This window comes from Pleuronectes platessa, chromosome 1, assembly GCF_947347685.1.
Source record: "Pleuronectes platessa chromosome 1, fPlePla1.1, whole genome shotgun sequence".
Taxonomy (NCBI): Eukaryota; Metazoa; Chordata; class Actinopteri; order Pleuronectiformes; family Pleuronectidae; genus Pleuronectes; species Pleuronectes platessa.
In genome coordinates this window covers 31,618,549-31,634,754 of record NC_070626.1, presented here as the reverse complement: position 1 = coordinate 31,634,754, position 16,206 = coordinate 31,618,549, and the positions used below count along the sequence as shown (strand labels likewise).

The window sequence follows — 16,206 nt, the reverse complement described above, 5'->3', positions numbered from 1 at the left end:
CTTATTGGTCGGCTCTGTTTTTGGTCATCAGTCCAAGATGGCGGCGCAGCTGGTGGAGCATGTTGTCGCAGACGCTGGAGCGTTTTTAAAGAAAGCTTCTCTGCAGGTGACGCGATTTACACGTTTTCACCTTAAACCTGATTTCAATGAATTTAACCAGCGGTGACGTTAACGTGTGACGTCAGTGAGGGCGTAGAGACGGAAGCTGTTTGTGATGGAGACGTCAGATTGTGTTTGTGACCTAAACACTGACAACAAACTAAAACTAACATCTTTATAAACACAGGATTCAATCAGCAGCAGACACGTTTATCTGATAAACAATCAAACCCCACAACGACGTCATCACGTAAACCACGTTTTGCCTTAATGCGTCAACTAAAAAAACGTGCGTAGATGCGGCTACCTAAAAAACGTGCGTTGATGCGGCAACCAAAAACACGTTGTGTGTTAATGTGTCCACTAAAGAAACGTTGTGTGTTAATGTGGTAACCAAAGAAACGTTGTGTGTTAATGTGTCAACTAAAGAAACGTTGTGTGTTAATGTGTCAACTAAAGAAACGTTGTGTGTTAATATGTCAACTAAAGAAACGTTGTGTGTTAATGTGTCAACTAAAGAATCGTTTTGTGTTAATGTGTCAACTAAAGAAACGTTGTGTGTTAATGTGTCAACTAAAGAAACGTTGTGTGTTAATGTGTCAACTAAAGAAATGTGCCTTAATGTGCCAACACAGCAGCAACACACTCGGACCCTGTTGTGTTTTTGTGCAACGTTTTTATTCCCGATGTATAAACAGTTGTGTTGTTTTGCAGGATATCGGCAGGAACATCTACACACTGAGAGATGTTGTGGACGAGATCCGAGACAAGCCCACCAGGAGGGGTTTGGCCTTCCTGCCGTACAAACTCAACTTTAAGGAGCCGCACCCCGAACACGTCCGACACGGTAACTATTCTCTAGAGTTTGTTCATTTCTCAGGAGCTAGCTCTAAGTTGTGTTGTGTGAGCAGCTCATCCTGGTTGAGAAACGGTTTTGTGTTTGTCGTCCTCAGTGATGGAGTTCTCGAAGAAGACCGGAGACTACCCGAGTCTTTCAGCCACCGACATCAAAGTCATGGCTCTGACCTATCAGCTGGAGCTGGAGCACGTGGGCTCCCAGCACCTGAGGAGGGAGCCGGAGGTCAAGGTAACAGGCTAACAGTTTCCCTCTGCTCCCAGTCTTTGAGCTAAGCTAAGCAGGATGACTCAGCTGTTTTCAGATTGTCTCTGGTTCAGCGTCTGTAAATCCTGATACTTTGTCTGCTCCAGGTTAATGTTCAGAGCACACAGCGCCACCCGGAGACTCCAGTTAATGTTGCAGGATTTCACTTCCCCACCAAGGTAAAACTCAGACGCTAGTTTGACTAATCCAGGCCCGTTGTCTCTCTGAGGGTCGATCGTCTTCACAACCTTTTGTCAAACTGTCTCTTCAGAAGCCGGCGGACGCATCGAGCAGGAAACAAACACGACAAGAGACCAACGCCTCAAACCCGCCTGACGGTGACCAGTTCAACAGCTTCCAGTTCTGGAGACAGCAGCTGCCGTCCATCAACGACGACCTGCTGGAGTTACTGGTGAGTCCAGATGAACGTCTCAGCGTCCGGACGGAGAGAAGACGCCGCAGAGACAGAGGAGATGGTGTTGAAGCAGATTATAAATAATATGGAGCTAAAACAGAAGATGGATTTAGATTTGACATAGAAACGTGTGGATGAGGAGTAAACATCAAACACAACATTAAAGATGTAAAACTGTTCCTGTAGAAGAATCATCAGGATGTTGTTTGTTCACTTTCCCTCTCTGAGTATCTCAGTTCATCTGCTCTGTGTTTTCAATCTGTCAGGACCCAGTGGAGGTCGAGAGTTTGAACAACAAACAGAAGACGACGTCTCCTGTGACGAACGACGGTGACGAGTTCAACAGCTTCCTGTTCTGGAGAGAACCGCTGCCGACCCTGGACGAAGACCTGCTGGAGTTACTGGTGAGTTTGGACTGGAGGACACTTTTTATTTGAATTCAAGATATAGAGTCTAGAAGAGCATCAGAGCGTCTTAAGTACCCTGATCCAGCAGGGGGCGATCATCAGTGACGTCATCAACCGTGATGGATTGATTAGGTGTCCTGCTCCCTGATTGGCTGACAGCAGAAGCAGCTCCTCAATGTCTTTGTTGTTGATTGGTTGTCGTGACTGTGATGACGTGTGTTTGCTTTCAGAAAGTGGACGGTGTCTCGGGGTCGGACACTTCGCCGAAGGCCGAGAACCGATCCGACGACGAGGACAAAGAGAACGAGCCTGAGGAAGAGGAGGAGGAAGATGATGAAGACGACGGAGGTGGTTGGATCACTCCCAGTAACATTAAACAGGTGAAGATGGACTCGGGTGATTGGACGGCTCCTGCTGATGTCAGAGTCGGATGTCTGACCACCGACTTCGCCATGCAGGTAACAGGCGCCTGTCAGCTGACTCCTGGAGCAGCAGTGACTCTGTAATTCTGATAATGAATTAGTGGAACAGCTGATCCGTGATCGTTCAGCTCTGATGTCTTTTCTTTCCAGAACGTTCTGATTCAGATTGGACTTCACGTCCTCTCCATTAACGGGATGCTGATCAAACAAGCGAGGAACTACATCCTGAGGTGTCACGCCTGCTTCAAGTGAGTCAAGTAAAACACAGAACTGACCGGAGCTCTGAGGGGTTCATCATCTGGAGACCTGACCGGAGCTCCGAGGGGTTCATCCTCTGGAGAACAGCTCAGGGGACAAAGCGGTTCATCCTCAGCTTGTTCGAGTCTGTCGGTCGGTTTTAATCTGAATGTTTGTTTTATTTCCAGGACGACGAGTAACATGAACAAAGTCTTCTGTCCTCACTGTGGAAACAAAACCCTGAAGAAGCTGGCGGTGACGGTCAGCGAGGACGGCAGCGTCCAGATGCATTTCTCCAAAAACCCCAAAGTGCTGAACCCGAAAGGACTGAGGGTGAGACACAGACCTGATAACATGAACAGAACCTGAGGACGTTTAGACTCAGAGAGGATGCTCCGCCTCCTGCACATGGTGGTCTCTTCTCGCTGATGTTCCATCTTTAGGGCGATATTTGACCACTCTACTCATTTGTCTGTGGTATCATTGATCACATTTCAAACCGTCTTGATCCTTGTTTTCATATCTAGCTTCAGACTCGTTAACGTCCTGTGTCGTGTGTTCCAGCACTCGCTGCCTCTGCCTCAGGGCGGGAAACACGGCAACAACCCCCATCTGGTGGAGGATCAGTGCTTCCCCCAGCAGAGGCTGTCCCGAAAGGCTCGTCAGAAGAACGACGTCTTCAACCCGGACTACGTGGCCAAGTCCTCGCCCTTCTGCGAGAACGACATCTACAGCCGAGCGGCCAACCTGCAGATCTCCGACGGTCAGTGCGGCGGCGGCCGGAGTCGAGCGAACCCCAACACCTCCCGCAAGAAGTTTGTCAAGAAGAAGTGAGGAGCTGATGGGACAGGGCGTCACTGCATGTGTGTGAAATAACATGTGATGCTGCTGCAGATACTCAATGCATTTATCAATAGTTACATTATTAAATTCCCTGTCAGCGTGTGGAGCCCCCTGCTGGTAGACACAAGAATCACCTGCTGAACAGCAAGTTAATATCTCACTACAATAACTGCTTATTACAACATGGATGTTATTATATTATTATTACTCCTAATACAAATGAAGGTCAAAACTCACAAATAAATAAACTTAAGTATCATGTTTCCAGGATCTGCTTATTTTTTACTGTTTTTGGTCGACTCCGCCTCATTAACATGTTTCTATATCAAAATCTTGACTTTTACTCTAGAATCACAAAATCATTTAAATTTACACAAACCTGTTTCATGTGTTGGAAGGTGAAGGTCTTTCTCTTATGGAGCTATGCTAAGTTTTCCCCTGCTCCCAGTGTTTATGCTAAGCTAGGCTAAAAAACGAGAGGCCAAAGTTCTCAGAAACAGACTCTATATTAAAGTTTCCCTTTCACAATAAGAGCCTATATTTTTTACTCCACAGAAAGTCCCACTGAGTCTGACGTGACCCGCAGAGATTTATTTTATATATATATATACACACCTTTAATGTGAAACTTTACAGCTTCACACAGTTACACATTCTCTCACACTGTCATTTACTTCCTGTAGATCTGAGATTTTATTCTGGAAAATGTCTTCATTTTAACTGATCAGATGCTGTAGATGAAATCAATTTAAATATGATCTCATCCAGTCAGAGCAGCTGACGACGAACCAACCACGACTTCAGATTAAGTTCAGAGATGAAGGTTCAGAGATTTTATCAACAGATACCGCCACCAATAAATCAGCTGATTCAGAATCTCTCTCTTCCAGGAGACAGTTAAAGATTTTTCCTCAAATATAAAAGTTTAAATTGATCATTTAGTCTTTAAATTTGTTCCCGTCACCAGAGTCCAGAATGATTCTTCCACTTTACTCTAAAGAAAACTCTTCGTCCAGCGGCGTCTCGTCTTCTTCATCCTCGGACTTCGACTCTGTCCCTTCAGCAGCGTCCTCAGACTCTGGGTCTCCGGGGTTGGACTGCGTCGGCGTCTCTTCGGGATCCGTCCCCGGTTCTTTGAGCGGCGTCTCAAACTCCAGGCTGCTCAGCTCGGTGGCGAGGTCTTCGTCGGGCGCCGGTAGCGGAGCCAGAGTCTCTTTCTGTGGAAGTAAGAAGTCCAGAGGCTCGAGGACTGAGGTGAGGTCGATGCAGCCCAGACTGTCGTACCTGTGCAGCTGAGTCGGAGGAACACCTGCAGAGACACAAAGAACCAGTTCAGAACCTCACTGACACTTCAACACTTTTAACCTGTCAAAGAGAATCAACCACGTCCGCCCTCTGATAACTCCCTCCACACTGACTCCTATCCTCAGGCAGAGTTCTTTAATTTCCTAAACTCACTCAACAAGGAGCTTGACCTTCATCTTTTTTACTGTTTTCTTTCAACTTCAGGTATTTGGTCCCAAACAGAGAAAATAAGTTTCCATGGAACAGTGCTAGAATGTGAGCGTCTCTCACCCAGGATGAGAGCGACTTGAGCCGGAGGAAACAGGAGCTGCAGACAACGGTTGAGGAACGGCAGCAGATCTTCAGCGTACGAGCAGCAGAACTGAAGGAACAGCTCCTTCTCTCGGCTGCTGAACGCCGACTCCTCAGCCCGGTGAAACACCAGGATCTGACGAGTCACCTGACAGGAAACAAGACCAACAGCACTGAGGACCAAGGCTCATCTCTAAGGTTTGTCCACATCAGGTCTGTGAGGGACGTCTGAGTCCACATGAGGCTGTGGACTTCACCAGATTAACCCGACGGATTTTTGTTAACTCTGTTATTAGTAGTAATAATAAAAGAGCAACAGCTTGACTAATGTAATTTTAAAGAAGTCTTGTTTTTTATGTTTTATTTCCACATTAATCAAATGTCAGTAACGTGGAGAAGAAAGGACTGAACTGTCACAGGTCTCACAGGACCCAGCTTCCAGGTGTGAGTGTGTCATGTGACCAGGAACAGCTGCTCACCTTCTGCAGAGCGTCCTCCAGACACCTGGTGACGTCGTGGGCCAGACCGACCGGGCAGCAGAGCCGGAGGTCGTTGAAGGCCGTCAGGATGTTGTTGAGGAAGCAGGCCAACGGCTGGAAGTCCAGCAGGGACATGGGGGGCTGCAGGGTGCCGGGCTGGATGCTGGGGGCCACGGGGGGGATGGTCCCTCCCAGCACTGACGGCAGGGCGATCAGCGTGTACAGGTTCATGTCCTCCTGGAACTTGTCCATGGCCTCCTGCACGGCTCGGCTGAACGTCTCCGCCGCCACCTGCTGGAACATGGGCGCTAGCTGCCCGCGGAAATCTGCCCCCACCCTGCTGAAGGACAGTCCAAAGTACATGCACTGACCCAGCAGGGAATCCAGGCGACCCCCCACGCCCCGCTGCAGGTCCCTCTCTAACGTCTCCAGGAACTCCGCCACCTTCTGCACCACCCAGCCATGGAAGATGGCCCCCTCGTTCACCACCACCTGCCCACCGAGGGGGGGGACCAGCGGCTCCTCGTCAGAGAAGATGGCTCGGTACTGGGTGATGATATCAAACAGGTGGACTCTGCAGGCTTCGATGGTTTTGGTGATGTGGAAGTAGGCATCGTCTTCAGGGATGGCGGCGAGGATGGAGTTCAGCCAGGTGCTGCGGGCCTGCAGGAATTTCACCCGTAGCTCCGCCTCCGTGAACACGTCCATCCTGCGCAGGTAGCCAATCACACGAAGGCAGACAGGAAGCTGCGAGTTGCTGCGCAGCTGCTGCAACAGCTGGTTGAGCATCAGCTGAGTCGACTGACGCACTTCACGCACGATCCCCTGAAAACAAGACGCCAGAAAAATAACCTGAAACGGTTTTTAACAGCGAACAGACCTTTGCTGAACTATTGTTAAACATCTCAATGATGTAATGATTGAATAATAGAAAACAGCATTTTAGTTTTACAAGTTCTCTCAGAAGTTGGCAGGAGAGAAGCTCTGGATGAAGGGACGTCTTCAAAAGTCTTTCTCTTTCCAGAACCTTAAACGTTCTGCAGACGTTTGGTTTTAGAACTCTCGTCATTTTCAACCCTCCTGAGTTTTCAGGTCTGCATCTTAAAAACAGTATCGAGGAATCTTCTCTCAGACTCACCTGAATGACCAGGAGCGAGGAGTGTTTCTTCTCCAGCCTCTTGACGTACGCCGCCAGCTCCAGAGCCTCCTCGTAGTATCCGTTTCGGACGCAGGTGTCCATGAGCTGGGGGATCTCCAGGATCTCCAGAATCTCCGTGTGTCGGTTCAGCGTCAGGCTGTTCATCCGACGACTGGCTCCGATGTCCTCCGCCTCCTTCACGAAGCTCCTGGACAGAGAAAGAAAGAACCGGCACTGAGCTACAGGACGAACTCACAGTCGCAGCTGTGAACGTCAGTCTGGGTTTCAAGTGTTTTGTGCTGCATTTATTTTATTTTCATACTGATGTGGACTGAGTAACTAACTAACTGACTAACTAGGTCACTGACTGACTGACTAAGAAACTGACAGACTAGGTAACTGGCTCACCGACTAAATAACTAAGTACCTAACTGACTGACTAAATAACTAACTAACTAGGTAACTGACTGACTTAGTAGCTAAGTACCTAACTGACTGACTAAATAACTAAGTAACTGACTGACTGACTGACTCAGTGCTAGGTGACTGGGTCACTGACTGACTGACTAAGAAACTGACTGACTAAGTAACTGACTGACTGACTTAGTAGCTAAGTAACTAACTGACTGACTAACTAACTGACTGACTGACTAACTGACTGACTGACTAAATAAGTGACTAACTATGTCACTGACTGACTGACCAAGTGTAAAGACTTGGATGACACGGGGCCCCAGGGGGAGGGACCCGGGCAGGACCCCCGAGGAGGCGCCTCCTGTCCGGGCTGATAATCTCTTATCAGACAGTCACCGACCTGCATTTCTCCCCGAAGCCGGGCAGCTTGTCCAGCAGCCGGGACACGCTGCTCTCCACGCGGCCGAAGTCCCGGTAGGTGTGCTCGGTGCAGTCGGCGGTGCGAATGAAGGTCTGGTAGTTGGAGAACGCCAGCTCCCGGGTCTGCTGCAGGATCTGAGCCCGCTCCTCCGCCAGACGCTCCGGCTCCCGGCTCAGCTTCTCCACCCCGAAGGAGCTGAGCTCGGACAGGTAGGCGGTGAAGTCCGGGTTGTCCCTCCAGCTGTCCGGGAAGCTGTCCCGGAACACCGACGCCAGGATACTCTCGTCCTCCACGTCCACCGCCGCCATGTTGGACGGGCAGGCTCGAGCGACAGTTCCCTCAGGAGGTTTGTTTGTTTGTTGTCGAATTAAAAACAACGAGTAAATAAAAAAGACGCAGATTTAACGTGAAGATTTAAAGATTTTTAAATTATCGTCCGGTGCTCTCACAGCGGAACTTCTTCTTCATGGTTTGTTTTTACCTACCCGAGCTGGAGGAACCCTCGCCCCCAGACTGCCTCTGATTGGTTTAGGTTCACAGAAAAATAGTGATGATTGGTTAAGAGCATCCAGGTCAGCCAATCAGAGGCAGGATAGGGGTAGGGAAACAATGCGTTCTTCTTCGGGGCCCCTTCATTGAGCATGCTGCGGTGTTAGCACCATCTAACGGTCACTGGGTGTCAATACTGTTGACACCCAGTGACAGTTTTTAATTCAAATATTAAAAAGATATAATTAGTTTTCACCTCTTAGGATTTTTTAGTTTTTCATCAAGAAACCATTTTTTAATATTTATTTTATAAAAAAAAAAACAAGTCACCAACTTTTATTAACAGACCTTTCAACTAAGTTTGATGGAGATAAATAATAACAAATATCTTAAAATGTGTTTTACTTGGATTGTTTTATAGAAGAAACACGTTTACACGGGGTAGTATACAGAAACATACAAACATACAAGCCAGGGCTGTTTTACAATATAAATCATATAAATATCCTGTAGAATTTAAATATATTCAAGGTTTTAACACCTGGATGGAAAAAAAAATTCTTCCTCAAACCAAATACCACATTTCCCCAAACAATGAAGTTTGAAAACATATCAGAATCAGAATCAGAAATTATTTATTGCCCGGTAGGTTTACACCTAGCTGGAATTGTCTTTGGTATATAGGTGCATACAATGAACATACAACATAAAAACACAATAAATATATTGATCAATAAATATGATCAATGATAAACTAACAGAGGTCAAACAAGACGTCAGTTTGTGTTTAATTCTCTTACTATTACTCAATATCATTATGTTGTGACGGTGGAGTCAGTGAGGATCAGGTCAAACTTTCTTATTAAAAAACTTTAAAGTGCATCAACAACCTCTGTGATTCCGTTTGTTGGTGTTAATAAAGTTGTCTGTGACGACAGCGGAAGTAGCTGCTGGGTCTCGCTGTTGCTCAGTTGCTAAGCTACAGCCGAGGAGCACCGGACTGTCAACAGGTCGTCTGCGGCCTGACGGACGATCTGCGGCCGATGCAACGCTCCAGCGACCCGGGGTTCTGATGCTTGACCGCCGCGGACACACCGAGGAGGAACCGATCGCTCCGGTGGCAGCTAGCTCCGGTTAGCTCGCGGTGCTAACCGGGTTTAACGGCGCTCGGCTAACGGTAAACAAGCGAAGCGACCGGAGAACCTCCGCCGGGGTCCCGCTCAGCTCGTCCACTCGTCCCCGGCCTCTGGTGAAACGAGTCCGCGATAAATCTGCGTGTTGCTCGCTACTCTGGCTCTAAGAGATGTAGCTTAGCATCAAGCTAGCTGTGTTGATAAAGGAGTGTTGCACTTGTTTTGGTGACCCCGCACATCCCGTGACCTGCAGCCGAGCTCCAGTCTCTATCGTGGTTCACGTTGTTTACAGTGACTCGGTGTCCAGTTTATTAGGAACACCTGGGAAAGCTAAAGCTAACTCCAGCTCTTCAGTTATCAGGTCAAATGTTTCCCTCTGTCAGACACGTGACACCTGAGTTTACTAACTTCAGATGCATCACTTTTCAAAAACACTTGTTTGTGTCTCACTGTTAAACTGCACACACACGTTGTGTAGAAGAAGTGTTGTCAGTTGTGAGTTTGCTTTAGTGTCCCAGTGTCAGTGGTCACAGATTCCCAGTGCTGGAAGAATTAAAGACAAATGAATTCATTACATCTATAATTGTCTTATTGAGATGAGATGAAACTTTATTGATCCAAACACCGGGGACATTCAGCTGTTATAGCAGCATCAGGTCAGAATGAGGGAGACAAGCAATATAATCAAAGACAACTCAATAGAAATACAATAAAGTTTGTTAAAATATGTTAATTACTATGATAAAATAAACAAGAATATGTAAAAATTCATTAAATACAGAAGATAACTGATGATAAATGAAAGTGTATTGTGCTGACAGGGCACAATACACTGCTCTGATGTGAACATGTGTGTTTGTGTCGCCGCAGGTGGACGACAACCCGACGACTGAATCTGAAGCTCGACTCAATCCATGACTTAATGTCGACATTGTCCAGCGTCTCAAACAAACCAGTGTGACCAGTATGGCTTCTGCCAACTCCACTAAGATCTCATGGCGACTGCGTAAGTGCTTCTTCCTCCTCTTTGTTTCACACTGAGCGGAACTCTCTCCTTTCCCCTCGAGTGTTTGATTGAACAGCAACACACTTCACCTCATATTTAACATGTTCTCAAAAACTTTAACTTTCAATTCAGCCTCGTTCACAAGTTCATTTATTCATCCATCATTCTGTTTAGTGGGTCGCTGCAGTAAAGTCTCTGACCTGTGGGGGGCGCTGCAGTAAAGTCTCTGACCTGTGGGGGGCGCTGCAGTAAAGTCAGCAGCAGAGAAAGATACGTGATCTGAGCATCAACAACAGATAAAGTGTAGAACTGAACATATTCTGGTGTCAATCAGAGAGGACATGACTCGTGTCTGCCCCCTAGAGGAGATGCACTGCAGGTCCTCATTAAGAACACAGACCATCATGTGAAAGACTCGTCTACAGCATCAAGTCGTTGGGACTGAGCTGCTCGTTGCTCTCAGTCCTCGTGTCCTCCGGCAGCTCAGGACTAAACGTGTCCCTCCTGTTGTTGTGCAGAGGAGTTCGAGGCTCACTCCAGCAGCGTCTCCTGTCTGTCTCTGGGTCAGAGCTCCGGCCGCCTGCTGGCCACAGGGGGAGAGGACTGCCGGGTGAACATCTGGGCCGTGAGCAAAGCCAACTGCATCATGGTGAGACAGCGTCCTCCCTGCAGCAGCTGCCACAGCACCTGCACCACACTGCACTCATACTCATTACTGTGTGTGTGTGTGTGTGTGTCTCAGAGTTTGACTGGTCACAAGAGCCCGGTGGAGTGTGTCCAGTTCAACATGTCAGAGGAGCAGGTGGTTGCTGGTTCCCAGTCCGGATCAATACGAGTCTGGGACCTGGAGGCTGCAAAGAGTGAGGACCAGTTTGTTACTGTGTGTCTGTGTGTGTGTGTGTGTCTGTGTGTGTGTGTGAGTTTTTTTAGATAGAAGTTTGTTCTTTAGTCGATTAAAAGAACCACTCTGCTGTTTCATCTCCTCCAGTTTTAAGGACTCTGATGGGACATAAAGCAAACATCACCAGTCTGGGCTTCCATCCGTATGGAGAGTTCCTCGCCTCCAGCTCCATGGACACAAACATCAAGGTGTGTGTGTGTGTGTGTGTTTAAAATATGTGCTTGACTATGTGTGTTGTTGTTTTCTTGTTCTACATTAATTGCATTTTTATTTATCTTTGGTTTAATTTGATTCCTTTCAGCTGTGGGACGTTCGAAGGAAAGCTTATGTGTTCAAATACATGGTAAGAAGTGTGTGTTTGTTTGTTTGTTTGTTTGTTTGTTCATAGACAGTATTTAAATGTTTGTTCTTGAAACATCGAGGAATCCCCTGAGTGATGCTCAGTGTGAACATGTCACAATCAGCTTCTAGTCCATTATTCTTTCTTTAACTAAACTAAAACTTTGTCAGCTCTGTTTACACAAGTCTCAGTTTCAGCTTGTTTTTGTTGCATGAAAGAAGTCACAGCTGATGAGGATTTCAGAATAAAAGCCTTTTATTGTCTGTGAATGATAAAGTTGTGTTTGCGTCTCAGGGTCACACTGAGGCCGTCAGAAGTCTGGTCTTCAGTCCCGATGGGAAGTGGTTGGCTTCAGCCAGTGACGACTGCACCATCAAGGTACAAACTGATCCAGGACTCTTCCAGCTGCTTCAGACCTGAACTGATCCTCTAATCTGTGTCCTCGTCTCTCGTGTCCTCAGCTGTGGGACCTGAACCTGGGCAAGACCATCACAGAGTTCAAATCTCACTCAGGCCCCGTCAACATCCTCCAGTTCCACCCCAACGAGTACCTGCTGGCTTCAGGCAGCTCCGACAGGTACGTCTCCACCTCAACCCTTTGTTGCTGTTGATCCTGTGGAATCCAGATTCATCAGTTTGAGTTTGTTTATGTGTGTCTGTGTTTGTGTGTGTGTGTTTATGTGTGTTCATGTGTGTCTGTGTTTGTGTGTGTGTGTTTGTGTTTGTGTTTGTGTGTGTGTGTTTGTTGCAGGACCGTCAAGCTGTGGGATCTGGAGAAATTTACCATGATTGGTTCGATGGAGGGAAACACGTCTGCAGTCAGGTGAGTGACGCAGGGCGGACGCCATGCCTCTGGAGTATGACCTCTGACCCCTGAGCCCTCACCTGACCTCTGACCTGTGTTTTCAGGTGTGTAAGTTTCAGTCCGGACGGCACCTGTCTCTTCAGCGGCGGCACAGACTCTCTGCGGGTCTTTGGCTGGGAGCCTGACCGCTGCCTCGATGTGGTGACGGTCGGCTGGGGCAAAGTCTCTGACCTGGCAGTTTGCAACCAGCAGCTGGTGTGTAGCGCCACCTACAGGATCGTGATAGAAACAATAACTCTCCTTCTTCAGCCTGAAGGCTCCGAACTCACGCCCCGTTTCTCTCTGGTTCCTCTCGTCCTCCGTCAGATCGGCGTGTCTCACCAGCTCTCCAGCGTGTCCTCGTACGTGGTCGATCTCAAGCGGGTGAAGAAGAGCGGCGGCTCTGTGATCAAGGGAATCATCCAGGACTACCAGCCGCTCACAGAGCCCAAAGAGCCCAAAGGAGCCGCTCTGCGAAAGAGCTACGACAGACCCACGACCACCTGCAGCTCCCAGAGGTGAGCACACGCACATCGGTCACCACCACTCTGCTGCTGTAAACATTTTTATGTAAATATTGTTTTTGGGAAAATATTCACAGAGTATAAGGTATAACTTTGTTATGAATTTGTTATTAACTGAAATATATGAATGTAAATTCGTGATCACGGCCTTTAGCTTCAACAAAACGTGAACAGACGTGACTTTATTATAACTCATTTCACAAAAATAAAACAGAAACCGTAGCTCACTCATGTCGTGACATCACTTCACATGTCATGATGTCACTTCACATGTCATGATGTCATCAGGGTGAAGCAGAGGTCCGACTCTGAGAGGCGGAGCCCTGAAGGTCAGAGGCGGAGCCCCAGTGAGGACGAGGCCGAGGAGAAGGCCTCGTCAGCTGAGATCCACAACGCTGAAGACTTCAAGGAAATCTTTCAGCCCAAGACCGCCATCTGTAGGTCGACTGTCAGCATGACACCTGCAGAGCTAACGAGCCCTGATCAGGTTTTATGTTCCTGGACGTTTCGATTCTAATTTAAGTTTCAATTCAGTTTTAATATTTTATTTTGATTTGTCAAAAATATTATAGACAGAGATCAATATGAAGTTCTTAGATGTTTTAAGGTTTTCAGTCAAATTCAACATAATTAGTTTTGATCACTTTGATTATTATTCATGAATTCCAAACTCAATTGAGAAATGAAAAGCCTCATTAAAGACTCTTGTCTCTCTTCAGCTCGGACTCCTCCCAAGGTGTCGGAGCCTTTTCCTGCTCCTCCAGAAGACGGTGAGTGTTCTTCCTCATCTTCCTCTTCCTCACTCTGATCACAGAGCCGGCAGTGTGAGGAGCTGGTCTCTGTGACAACCCACTCACCAAAGTAAAAGCACAGAGTGATAAATTATGTTTCGTTCCTTCCCTCAGAGACGATCTTGGCCATCGGGCGGCAGCTGAGGGACATGACGTCTCTGTTTCCTGACAAGCTGCAGGTCAGTGACGTGCACGTGACCGAACACGTGCACGTGACCGAACACGTGCACGTGACCGAACACGTGTTCACTTTCTGTCTTTTGTTGTGTGAAAGTAAAGTTTTGTCGTGTTGAAGGCTCCTCCGTTGGCGTCCTCGACTCCCGTCCAGCGGGTGGAGCCCACCGTCGTCTCCAGCTCCAAACATCCGGCCCCGTCAGCAGGGGACCCCGCCGCCCCCCGCCCCCCCCCCTGCTCAGCCTCGCGTCACCACAGTGAAAACCAAACCACTTCCTAAAGTCATCCTGAGCAGCAGGAACGAGCCCATCGGACTCAACATGGACGACTACCTGCTGGTGAGGAAACATCACGTCCACGGGACTAGATTCACTGACAGTGTTTTTACTGTAACAGATGAAACCTAAAGGTGTCTCCACGTTCCTCAGACGTCCCCCAACAACCGACCTGGAGCCCTGAGCGATGACGAGGTTCTGTCCCAGATGAGAAAAGGTCACGACACCATGTGTGTGATGCTGAGCAGACGCAACATGAACCTGGAGACGGTCCTGGCCGTGTGGAACCGACAGGGCGTCAAGGTGACGTAGACACAGACCGTCTGTGACTGTATATTTAAAAACAACTACTGTATATATTTATATTCAACCTTCACAACTCGATGTCTGTGCAGAGCGCCATGGACGCCGCTGTCTCCATGAATGACTTGTCCATCGTCGTGGACCTCCTCAACATCCTCAACCTCCAGCCGTGAGTCACACACACACCAAACTGATCAATAACAAGGTTCTAATCGATATAACATCACAATATCATTTTTGATCATGTTTTTATTTAACCTCTAAAACGTCTTTCTATGGCGACAGAGGAGCTGCACAGAGAAGAGTCTGATATCGTTTCTTTCTTTTAACATTTCCTGCGCTGATCGATTTGAACGATTCATCTTTCAGGTCTTTGTGGAAACTGGACGTTTGTACGACGGTTCTTCCTCAAGTCGACAAACTGCTGCAGAGTAAATACGAGAGGTGAGAGAAGAACGATTCTGTCGTCATCAGGTAGTCAGGGTGAGCTAGCCGCCTGTGGCAAGATGGCCGCCATGTGCGGACGTTTGACTTGGAAACGCTGGCCGGAAACACGGACGAGACATCTAGCCTTTATATATATATCTATACTGTAGACGACCTTTGTTGGGTAAAAGCTCACTACGCATGTTACTGGAGTCTTCCACTAGATGGCGCACCACAGAACTGAGACTGCTTTCAGAGCGTCCTGGTTTGAGGCGGCCATGATGCTGACAAATACACGTAGTTAAAAGAACTTACATCTCTGGCCTCAGAGCTGAAGTTATAAAGATATGATCCAACACGTTCAAGCAGGAAAAAAAATCTTTGATATTTTAAATGTTAAAAGTTTAATTTCTGTACCAAACACATTAAAGACTGATTTCTGTCTGACGCCGCTAACCGACCAATCCCCTTCCTCTGTGTCAGCTACATCCAGACGGGCTGCACGTCTCTGAAGCTCATCATGAAACACTTCTGGGGTTTGATCTCAGACACGCTGAGGGCGACGCCGTCGGTCGGAGTCGACATCACACGAGAGGAGCGGTGAGTCGGAGAGAAGCTGCTGACGTCTCTGGAGCAGCTTCATGTCTGAACCAGGTTGAACATGAATTGATCCATGTGAAGTGACCTGATGGTGTTTGTGTTGCTGCAGACACCAGAAGTGCCGCGCGTGCTGCAAGCAGCTGAAGAACCTCAGCAACATCGTGAAGAACAAGGCGACGCAGGTGGGGCGGCACGGCAGCACCTTCATCGAGCTGCAGCTGCTCCTGGCGCCGCTCGACGACTCGCTCTGAGCTGCAGCGAGCGCTCCACTCCCGCTGACCCGGGACCAGCTGATCAGCAGCAGGAGACGAAATCTGAGGAAGAGACTCCGACACAAATCCAGCAGCGAGTCGCCGAGTGAAGAAGAAACACGTTAATGAAAGTGTTGCTTAAAGACGTTTGTCGTCCTGGAACTGACTCAGAGGAGAAATCTCTAACTTCTCACAATCAGAGAAGAGGGACGTGATCACTGCTGAAACAAAGTTCATCTGAGACGAGTCCACACGATGAACCTCACCAGACCACGAGTTATTTATCAATGTTTCTCGTCCCAGAAAATGAAAACTGATTTCAAATCACAGAACAGAATATTTTATGCAGCAATGTTAAAAGGAGTTAGACATTTCAGTAAATGTTTTCTATCGTTAGCATAAAGACGAGAAACATTAGCTCCAAACTATGTTTACGCTAGTTTCTACGCTAAGATACGTTTTGTTAATGGTAATTTGTCAATAGTTATTTAAATAAAGTTTGTAAAACAATCTTTTGCTTCTTTGTTGTTTTTATTACTGACGATTCTGTCGTGATCTTATAAAATGGAATCTTTC

The 16,206-nt window shown here is 47.6% G+C and overlaps 3 protein-coding genes across 4 annotated transcripts; 2 read left to right on the top strand and 1 right to left on the bottom strand.

Moving 5' to 3' along the window:
* The first annotated feature begins 3 nt into the window (after positions 1–3).
* On the top strand, positions 4–3,780 carry nob1 (NIN1 (RPN12) binding protein 1 homolog). 2 transcript variants are annotated; one of them, XM_053428092.1, is made up of 10 exons: positions 4–106; positions 814–946; positions 1,053–1,186; positions 1,309–1,380; positions 1,476–1,613; positions 1,883–2,020; positions 2,254–2,481; positions 2,596–2,693; positions 2,871–3,015; positions 3,247–3,780. In XM_053428092.1, exons 1-10 carry the CDS (start codon positions 38–40, stop codon positions 3,514–3,516), a joined length of 1,425 nt encoding a protein of 474 aa, XP_053284067.1. In that variant the 5' UTR covers positions 4–37; the 3' UTR covers positions 3,517–3,780. The 2 variants fall into 2 exon arrangements, with proteins under 2 accessions (XP_053284067.1, XP_053284062.1); XM_053428087.1 differs by having other exon boundaries at positions 1,473–1,613.
* A 314-nt stretch (positions 3,781–4,094) lies between these two features.
* cog8 (component of oligomeric golgi complex 8) lies at positions 4,095–8,087 on the bottom strand. Its single transcript, XM_053428014.1, has 5 exons — positions 7,553–8,087; positions 6,739–6,946; positions 5,601–6,425; positions 5,101–5,269; positions 4,095–4,834 (listed from the first exon to the last, which is right to left on the bottom strand). The coding sequence occupies exons 1-5, from the start codon at positions 7,879–7,881 to the stop codon at positions 4,515–4,517; spliced, it is 1,851 nt and encodes a 616-aa protein (XP_053283989.1). The 5' UTR covers positions 7,882–8,087; the 3' UTR covers positions 4,095–4,514.
* A 2,071-nt stretch (positions 8,088–10,158) lies between these two features.
* Positions 10,159–16,141, top strand: katnb1 (katanin p80 (WD repeat containing) subunit B 1). The gene is given in 20 exon segments (XM_053428075.1): positions 10,159–10,201; positions 10,720–10,850; positions 10,944–11,061; positions 11,190–11,290; positions 11,404–11,445; positions 11,737–11,820; positions 11,904–12,019; positions 12,194–12,265; positions 12,352–12,502; positions 12,614–12,804; positions 13,099–13,247; positions 13,530–13,580; positions 13,716–13,780; positions 13,897–13,995; positions 13,997–14,113; positions 14,204–14,353; positions 14,446–14,522; positions 14,723–14,797; positions 15,263–15,379; positions 15,489–16,141. Coding segments are annotated over 20 exon segments (2,088 nt in total). The 5' UTR covers positions 10,159–10,161; the 3' UTR covers positions 15,631–16,141.
* Positions 16,142–16,206: the final 65 nt, after the last annotated feature.